The 10,314-nt window shown below is 45.3% G+C and overlaps 1 protein-coding gene across 2 annotated transcripts in view; it reads left to right on the top strand.

Annotated features, from left to right (window-relative positions):
- The first annotated feature begins 97 nt into the window (after positions 1-97).
- Positions 98-10,314, top strand: part of IL2RA (interleukin 2 receptor subunit alpha) — a 51,279-nt gene continuing 41,062 nt past the window's right edge. For both annotated transcript variants that reach the window (XM_017872468.1, XM_017872467.1), the window contains exon 1: positions 98-376. In XM_017872468.1, the coding sequence (XP_017727957.1) occupies positions 313-376 (64 nt within the window). In that variant the 5' untranslated portion in view covers positions 98-312. The remainder of the gene's footprint in view (positions 377-10,314) is intronic.

The following is a 10,314-nucleotide window of genomic DNA, read 5'->3' as shown; positions in this document are numbered from 1 at the left end:
TTTAAAAAATATCCCAAAAAAAATTTTAAAAAAAAAAAAAAAAAAAAAAAAAAAAAAACACTTCCTATATTTGAGATGAGAGACGAGAGTGCTAGGCAGTTTCCTGGCTGAACACACCAGCCCAATACTTAAAGAGAGCAACTCTTGACTCCGATAGAGACTGGATGGGCCCACAAGGGTGACAGTCCAGGCGGACCGATCTTCCCATCCCACATCCTCCAGCGCGATGCCAAAAAGAGGCTGACGGCAACTGGGCCTTCTGCGGAGAAAGACCTCTCTTCACTGTCCCGGCAGGTCCTAAGGGCCAGGAAGATGGATCCATACCTGCTCATGTGGGGACTGCTCACGTTCATCACGGTGCCTGGCTGCCAGGCAGGTAAGGGCCTGTGGGTGCCCCCAGAATTCCAGGAAGGCTGATGGGCATCCCTCTCCCCAGCCACAGAACCAGAGGGAGTCCCCAGGTAGATGGTTCCAAGAAGGGAGTTGAATCTTGGGTTCCACCTCTTGCCCGTGACCCATGGGGACCCCAGTTTATGCCTCAGTGTTCCTTGGTCTGTCAAGAGAGCCTGAAATAGCATTAGGTTCTCCTGTCCTTCTCAGTCCTTGACGATTAATTCTGGGAAGAATGGTGTGGCATGATATTTGGGATACTTGGATGTTAACAGGGCCCTGATGAGCAGGTTCCTCAAGAAATTATCTTTTATTCTTCAATGAATTTCCTTTCTTCTCTGCACTCCCGCCCCCCAGCTAAGAAGCTATCAGGAAGCTCTTTAAGTTCAGGTTAATTTGCTGGAGACATCAGTACTCATATATTAAACACTGGAATAATTTAAGATCTCAGAAAAGTTTAGCTTCAAGGTTGTATTCATTGCTTTTACTACCTCAGGAAATAATACCTAGGAATTTCCTTACAAGTGCAACTTTACAGAAATTTTAAAAAATATGCATACTCACTTTTAGAACATTACTACTTCCCATAATACTATGTATATACATGATATGTATGTGTATATGTGTTTATATATGCAAATTTTAAATTTCATTCCTTCTTTCAAATAGATTTTCTCAAATTTTTTTTTAACACCATCTCTGTCAGCCAGACTGGAGTGCAGTGGCGCGATATTGGCTTACTGTAACCTTCGCCTCCCAGGCTTAGCGATCCTCCCACCTCAGCCTCCTGAGTAGCTGGGACTATAGGCACAAGCTACCACACCTGGTTAATTTATTTTTTTGTAGAGATGGGATTTTGCCATGTTGCCCAAGCTGGTCTTGAACTCCTGGGCTCAAGAGATCCACTCACCTTGGCCTCCCATGGTTCTGGTATTACAGGCATGAACCACTGTGCCTGGCCAAGACTTTTTTTTAAAAGAAATAAAAAACCACCAACTTCTACCTCAAACCACTCTTCCTAATTGAGTGTGAATTTTCTAATAATGTCTTCCCTTTTCTTACTCAGGAAGACAGATAAGAAAGTTTATAGTTTTTTTTGAAAGTCTACAATGACAAGTAGAATGCTAACTGGCTGCAGAAATAATTTATTAAGAAATGAAACATGATGATGCATTTAAGGAGTCTGCTTGCTTGTTTAGGGGAAATGGCCAAGTCATGCTGGGCTGTGTGCTGGCCCAGATGTAGGAATGTCTTTAAAGAGGACATTTTATTTACTTATTATATATTTTTCATTTTATTTTTGTTTTTTGAGATGGAATCTCGCTCTGTCGCCCAGGCTGGAGTGCAGTGGCATGATCTCAGCTCACTGCAACCTCCGCCTCATGGGCTCAAGCAATTCTCCTGCCTCAGCCTCCTGAGTAGCTGGGATTACAGGCGTGTGCAACCATGACCAGCTAATTTTTGTATTTTTAGTAGAGATGGGGTTTCACCATGTTGGTCAGGCTGGTCTCAAACTCCTGACCTTGTGGTCCACCGGCCACAGCCTCCTAAAGTGCTGGGATTACAGGTGTGAGCCACCATGCCTGGCCTATATTTTTTATTTTAATAGGTTTTTGGAGGACAGGTGGTGTTTGGTTACATGAATACATTTTTTAGTGGTGATTTGTGAGATTTTGGTGCACCCACCACCGAAGCACGTATGCTGTACCCAATGCATAGTCTCTTATCCCTCACCCACCTCCCACCCTTTCCCCTGAGTCCTCAGAGTCCATTGTGTCGTTCTTATAAAAAGGGTATACTTTTAGGAAGGTTTTTAATGTGATTTCTATGTCCACAGGGTCTTTGCTAACTCAGTCCAAGTCAAGAACAGCAAAATCTTGACAATTAATCATGCTCTGCCTCTGGAAGACACATTTCAAGTAAACTCGTGTTATTTCTAGCCACTGGTGACTTATCCAAGGGTCTGAGTGGTTTTGGTGGGAGGAGGGGAAGTAGAGTCCCATAAGGACTCTTTCACACCATTCTCAACATCTATCTATACAGCATCTCCCTCTCAACACTATAGGAAATACAAAAATGAGCAAGACATAGCCCTGACAGTAAAGCAATTTATAACCAGGTGAGGAGGAGAAAAGCATAGATATAAATACAGCAATACCAGTCAGTGTGGTAAGATCTACGGAGCGTGGGGCTATCAGAGAAGGCTTCATGAGGGTGACATGTAAAGGGAGCCCCAAGGGACCAGTAAATTTCCATCAATGAGATTCCAGGGAGAGAGGCCCCTATAAGCCAAAACACAGGAGCGCCTTAGGGCGCAAGTGGTCCACTGTGCTCCTGCCCTGGACAGGGAGGGTGGGGATATGGGAAATTCAAACTGGAAAGTTAGGATGAGGTAAAATGCATCATCTAAGGCATTAGGCATTTTTAGCCTCTATATTACTGGGCCCTGGGATGTGGTCAGAAAGAGAATTCTCCTAGTTATAACTTCTTAACTTCACTTAGTAGGCAATAAAGAACTACAAGAAAATTTAAAACTACCATTTATAAAGTAACTTCTATATGCCAGATGTATGTCTTATTGTAATCTTCATAGCCACTTTGCAGTATGGATGTCATGAACCCCTAGACGAACAAGAGCCCAAAACTCAGACTGGCACAGGCAGTGACAGTGCCAGGGTTTGAACCTGGTCTCCCTGGATTGTTCTGTTTCTGTTTATTGCAAACAGGGTTAGAGCTTTATGGAGATGAGGTTGGCATAGAGTGGAGAGAGATCAGGTGCACACAGACAGGTCATGAGGCTCTTAAAATTGTCCAATCATGAGGCAAACGAGGACCCAGTGGCCAAAGACAATGACATGGGTCGAGTTTCTGGAATCAACAGGAATTCTCTGGCATCACTCCAGGGTGAGAAACCACCTCATCACAGACTTTTTTTTTCTCCAAGAGGAACCCTGTCTTGAAACAAATCAGACTTTTTATTCCTCAGGGTGAGAGTTCTCTAATGAAATCAGACTGTCAACAGATGCAATTTCTAGCTGATTCATAAGGACAGACTTTCATTCTGAAAATTTCCAAAGCCACCATTTAACATGGCAAGGTTTGTGAGGACGTATTAGTCAACTTGAGTGTTTTTAGTCTCTATATTACTGGGCCCTGGGATGTGGTCAGAAAGAAAATTCTCCTGGTATTACCAATATGGCACGTTATTGAAGGCACCTTTCTCAGAACTGTGGAAATTCTGAGAGCTTATATGTCCCTTGATCATCTTTCTTTCATTCTAGGAATTCTGTGATCAAATCTTTATCCTCTAGACTCAAAAATAATTCTTTAAAAAAACAGTGCGGAAACCCATTGAGATCATGTGTTTGTGTAATTATCCCTTCTTGTAAAGACAACTGCCCACAATGGAATTTCCCATCTTCGCCTTTGTCAGTCAAACACAAAATGTTTCACCCTTCACATTTAATCTTTCAACTTCTTGAGATCCCGAAGTATTGTTGCTACTGTTACTTCATTCATCTTTAAGACATGTCTTGAGGCTGGAAGGGCTTTCCTGAACATTGGGAGCACTTCATGAGACAGTTGCTACTTTCCTTAAAACAGCATGCCTTAAACAGACAGTTTGATAAATCACCTGTGCGTATGCTTCATTTTAGATGTGAGAATTGAAAAAGAAAAAAATTGACTTCACAATTCTGCACCGAAAGAATGAGTTTCACGAATGCATCAGTTAGAGGTGCTCATATACAATGGTTGGTGGGCTCTGTAACTCCTCCACCCCATTCCCCTGATAGAGAAGTATTCCTAGACTGGTTTTTGCCTAAAGGCTTGGGTATTCTGAATACATCTTTGTGATTTTTATTTTTTTTCTTTTTGAGACAGGGTCTCACTTTGTCGCCCAGGCTGGAGTGCAGTGGTGAGATATTGGCTCACTGCAACCTCTGCCTCCCGGGTTCAAGCGATCCTCCTGCCTCAGCCTCCCCAAGTAGCTGGGATTACAAGCATGTACCACCACGCCTGGCTCATTTTTGTATTTTTAGTAGAGACGGGGCTTGACCAAGTTGGCCAGGCTGGTCTCGAACTCCTGACCTCAGATGATCTGCCCGCCTCGGCCTCCCAGAGTGCTGGGATTACAAGCATGAGCCACCACGCCCAGTAGTCTTTGTGATTTTTTGTTGGAGTCATTCCTCTGCTAGCTATGGACACCATCAAGGCAGGCAGTCCCTCAATGTGGTGGCTGTTCCACCTCCTTCCCCACTCCTCTTCTTGCCCAAGGATGAGCAGAAACTTTACAGATAACGAGAGAATTTTCATCAGGAAATGAGGCATGTTGCTTGAGGTCACAGGGAATGGAATTAGCAGGAAGATAAACCTTGCAGGAATCAGAAAGTGGGCCAAAACACTGAGGAGAGGACACCGGGAGGCCATGAGTTTTTGACAGATTTCTCTCTGTAAAATGAGGAGGTCACCCAGGGATCTTGAAACTCCCTTCCAGTTCCTTCACTCTATGTCAAGAATTCCAGAAAGGAAATAAAATAAGCTCTGCTTAAAAGGCATTTTCAAGCTGGGGAACTTTGGGATGAACAAGTTTCCCAAATGAAGACATACTGGCAGGGTCAGGGTTGAGCGACTTTAGTGTGTCAACGCACCAAAGCCTGATGTCTCATTGCGGGTTCTTTCCAGCTCTGAGGAAATACTGCCCGGCAGCCAGCATGACCCATTGCTTTTGTAATTGCTGCAGCTGCAGGTGTCAAGGCAAAACTCCACTCACTCAATTCTCAAAATCTATCCAATACCTTTTATGCCCCCTTTCAGTACTATAGGAAATGTAAAAACAAGCAAGACATAGTCCTGATCCTTAAGAGAGTCGTAAGCTGGTGAGGAGAAAGGCATGTATATAATCATAGTAGCACAAGTCATATGTGGTAAGATCTACTGAGCATGGGGCTATCAGAGAAGGCTTCATGAGGGTGACATGGAAAGGGAGCCCCGAGGGACTGGTACATTTCCATCAGTGAGATTCCAGGGACAGAGGCCCCAAGACACAGGGCAGCAGGTGATCCACTGTGCTCCTGCCCTGGACAGGTGGGGGCGGTATCCTCTGCTGTATGTTTGCTTGTGTAGGAATTTTCCCCTCAAAGAATGTCCTTGTCTCCCATTGGAGAAGTTTTACATGAGTTGGAACCCGTCTCTCTTCTCTATCCCAGGCTGTTCCCTGAGAGAAGAGAAAGGGAAATCTTTTTTTATTTGGACAGTCTCACTCTGTCGCCCAGGCTAGAGCACAGTGGTGCAATCTCAGCTCACTGCAACCTTCACCTCCTGGGTTCAAGCGATTCTCCTGCCTCTGTCTCCTGAGTAGCTGGGATTACAGGTGTGCACCACCATGCCTGGCTCATTTTTTGTAATTTTAGTAGAGATGGGGTTTTTGCTATGTTGCATAGGCTGGTCTTGAACTCTGAACCTCAAGTCATCCACCTGTATGGGCCTCCCAAAGTGCTGGGATTATAGGCATGAGCCACTGTGCCCAGCAGAAAAGAGAATCTTAATTCAGTTGATTACTTCTAAAAATGATAAGACCTTCTTCACTGAAAGAGTTCACATAGAAGCTGAACTTGAATCCAGCCCTCTTAAATTTCAGTTCAATATTCCCTGCATATCTGCAATCTATACATGAATTCTCAGTGGTATTCCTTCATCCATCCATTCATGCATGAGGACTACAGAGATGAAGAAAGTTCCAGCTCTTGTCCTCTTATGCTCACAGTTTAACACGGGAGACAAAACTTCTGCTGAGTGGCTCCCATCTTGAAGTCAGCCAACAGTGTTTGCCGATAACTCCCACTGAACCCCCCACCATATTCTCAAGTAACTCACTCATTTAGGGGAAAACAATAACATAATTATCTCCAGAAATTTTAGGTATTTTCCACTCTAAGATTACTCCAGTTTTTGACTGATCTCACGGCGACTCTGGGGTTTGCTTCTGTCAAAAAGAAACACAGTTCCCATTGGGAAATGTGTGGAAAGTAATTGTTCAAAACGCCAGCTGTACGTTAGTGTGCACCCAGGATGCTTTAAAAAGTGATGTCTGAGACTAATTAAGATGAATTAAGTGGACTTTCTGGGGAACAGAACTGAACATCACAATACCTTCTCTTCAGTTCCTTGAATACTTCCAAATTGCACTTAGGATTGAAACTCACCAAATTAGAGAGATGGAATAATGATTTTCAGGTTGATCTGATTCACTAGGAACAGGTGTGCTCAAGCAGTACTTCTCAACCTTTAATGTATTCAGAAATCATTCAGGGATCTTGTCATGGAGCAAATTCTGACTCGGGAGGTTAGGGGTTAGCGCCTAAGATTCTGGTGTAAACAGATTTCACAGGAGGCCTATGTTGTTGGTGCATTTTGAGTAACCCCATTTTGAGTAACAAGGCTATCATGTCAGAGATGAAATATGCATTGCTTCTACCCACACAGAACTTGCGAGTGAAACGAGAAAATAGGCTGAGCATGATAGCTCACGCCTGTAATCCTCGCACTTTGGGAGACCAAGGCAGGAGGATCACGTGAGCCCAGGAGTTCAAAACCAGCCTGGGCAACATAGTGAGACTCTCTGTCTCTTAAAAAAAAATTAGAAAAAGGGAAAACCAATCTGGGAAAGATCAAATATTGCAAAGAATGTCATAAATGATCAGAATAGGGAGAGTAACATGCTACCCAGAGAACTAGAAAAAAAATTCTCAGAGAAGGTGGCCCTGGGACCTCCTGGCTCTGAATGGTGGTTCTGAATATCAGGAGAGGGCTGGAGGATGGTATTTTCTAGTGATGTTGCTGGAGTCATATACATGGACCGTGTTCCATCAGTAGTGAGCTGACCGATTACAGAAATGAGGCGTTTGCCAGGACAACTACATAGTGAGCCATATTTCAACATACATGCAGTTTTGGGTGTGTGTAACAAGCAAAAGGAGTCTCAGATTCTCGGACAAAAATGAATACTGTTGGTCAGACAGACAGCATGTGAGTACTTCTCACCCAGCTTCAACCCTGCAGTGTCTACAGGTGTCATTGGTCCCCAGTAGATGTCCTTGGTGCAGTGGGTCACTGATCACTTATTGCCAGCACCACATGACCCTGGATGGCAGCCAAAGAGTTCCTGGGTCTTGTTTCCCTACCTCCACATTTTTTCCCTGACCCAGCCTGAGCCATGTACACACCACAAGGCTGGAGTCCCAGGGGTTTTGTCCTGATAGCCCATTCTCCCACTCCCACACCTAACCAGTTTCCTAGGGGTTTGACCAGCAGCTCTGCCTGCAGCCTTCCACCCAGATCCTGCTCACAGGAGGGGTTCGGGTGGCGGGAAACTCCAAGGCAACAAAGTGTGGGTGGCATGGGTGGAGTTGACCAGAAGGTCACTGTGCTGGGAGGAAGAGGAACGGGAGGAAGGAAGGGGCAAGATACGGATCAGGAGTATTCACATCCTGTGCCAGCGGTGGGGCCTGCCCCATGGCAAAATGTGTGGCCGGACGAGCTCGCTGGCCCATGTCCCCCCATTTCCCAGGCTTTTTCATCCCACGCTGTATGCAGTGCAAGAACAAGCTGATGCAACCGGACTAGCAGCAATTGAGTCCGTTTTTTCCCAAAAGGAGGAGAAAGAGCAATGTTTTAAAAGAATGAAAAGGAAGCTGCAGCTGGGCACAGGGGCTCATTCCTGTAATCCCAGCACTTTGAGGGGCCAAGAGGGGAGGATCCCTTGAGCCCAGGAGTCCGAGACCAGCCTGGGCAACATAGTGAGACCCCCCACCTCTATTTTTCAAAATGATAATTAATTTTAAATAAGGAAGTTGTATTGAAGCCATTGGTTTCTTTATTCTAAAGAGTGTGGAAAATAGGACAGTCTCCAACAGGCCCTGATTTCCTTTGGTAACAAAGTGAGCAAAGCTGTAGACCAGGAAACAGATCAGTTCAGTTCAGGCCGGCCATGCACCAACTCTGATACTGAGAGCTATGTTTCTTTTTGGACTTATTTGCTTCAAGCTTTGTTCCAGAAACCACTTGAACACAGCTAGAACCACGACAGTGAATACCCATTGCCTAAATGCTGTCTTTCAGGTATTACGTTCAGTTAATTCCCGAAATAAAGTAGGTCATGTGATCATCTCCGTTTCATTTTATGCCTGGTGTGAACTGAGGCTTACAGTGGTTAAATGGGTTGCCCGATGTAGCCCAACAAGGAAGGGGCTAGGATTGGAAACAGGCGGTCTCATTCCAGAACCTGCCTTTTTTCCTCCTGTCTAAACTGCTGCTAAAGGTCAAAGACGAAGGTGCCATGTGAGCAGGGAAGTTATTTTTGGTTTTTACAAAGCTGAAGTAATACGCTATGAATAATGCCCACTGCTCCTTCAGCCCCAGGTACATTCAGTGAGGCAGTACCCACAGAGCTGTGTGGCACTCCTCAACCTGCTGGAGCAGCCGGCCTCCTGCAGGATGGCTTAAGGCCCATCTGGTCCTTGAGGTCTGGGTTCTCTGGGTTCTGATGTTCCCTGCAGCCCTCCTTCTACCCCCAGAGCAGCTTGGGGCATCTTTGGAGAAAGCGGCACTGTTGCACCTGCCCCAGCAGCCACAAAACAGAGGAAATTCTGAGCACCTCCGGGCGTGAGTCACCACACCACATTCAGGAATTGCCACCTCTGCCCACAGAATCACCCACTCTTTTCTGTTTGGGACCAAAATAGATACCTCCTTCAGAAGCTTCTGCTTTCTGTACTCTCAGCAATAAAAAAACAAAGGCCAGGATAGGTGTGTGCCTCTGAGGCGTGAGGGGGGCGCGTTTTCTCCCTTGGGAAGGTTTTCAGAGAGAAGTTGTTGCTACAGCAGTGGGGGCACCAGATGGGTGGCGGGTACAGGAGGAAGAGGGAGAATCAGGACGATCGGAAACAACCTCTTCTGTGGCAGGACTGCTGGCTACTGGTTTGCTCATTCCTTTGTTCATTCATTAATTCAGCAAATGTTCACTGAGGAACTGCTTTGTGTCAGGCACAGGTTTGAGACACAGAGGTGAATAAGAGCCCGTCCTTGACCTCTGCACAGACAATTATGACCCAGGCTAAGTGCTGAGATACAAGTTCAAAGGAGTCGATGGAACATGCAGATCGATGTTCATTACTCCTGCAAAACCCAGCACAGCTCACATCAGGGACTGCCTCATTCACGTCATGTTAGATGTGACAGAGAGGACAGCAGAGCACTGTTTTGTCATCAACTACTAAAATTATTAAAACCAAACACCACTAATTTTGAGCTTCAGGTAGACAGAGGATGTGGCGTTTTCCTTTGCTCAAGAAATTCCTTTACAGAGAAAATGGGAACATTTCAAGTGAGAGCATTTCAATTCCTTTAATAACAACCTGTTTGCCACTCCACATTGCCCAAGTATTCTAGAAGCGCCTTTCTCATAGACAGCTCTGACCAACTGCCCCATGCACATGCATGTGAACCGTTCCCCAATCTTAAAAGTCTGTGACCCCTCCAAGGAAGGGAGGAAGGAAGGAATCGTATTAGTCCCGTTTACATTATTATATACTTTGTAGCAAAGCAGCAATGTTTCTTTAAAAAATTATATATATATAGCTGGGCATGATGGCTCACGTCTGTAATCCCAGCACTTTGGGAGGCTGAGGCTGGTGGATCACCTGAGGTCAGGAGTTCAAGACTAGCCTGGCCAACATGGTGAAACCCTGTCTCTACTAAAAATACAAAAGTTAGCCGGGTATAGTGCTGCATGCGCCTGTAATCCCAGCTACTTGGGAGGCTGAGGCAGGAGCATCCTTTGAACCTGGAGGCGGAGGTTGCAGTGAGCCAAGATGGAGCCACTGCACTCCAGCCTGGGTGACAGAGTGAAACTCCGTCTCAAAAAAA

Source organism: Rhinopithecus bieti, unplaced genomic scaffold (assembly GCF_001698545.2).
Source record: "Rhinopithecus bieti isolate Rb0 unplaced genomic scaffold, ASM169854v2 scaffold_6933, whole genome shotgun sequence".
NCBI classification, from domain to species: Eukaryota; Metazoa; Chordata; class Mammalia; order Primates; family Cercopithecidae; genus Rhinopithecus; species Rhinopithecus bieti.
Note: the sequence above shows the minus strand (reverse complement) of the source record. Positions and strands in the feature narration are given on the sequence as shown.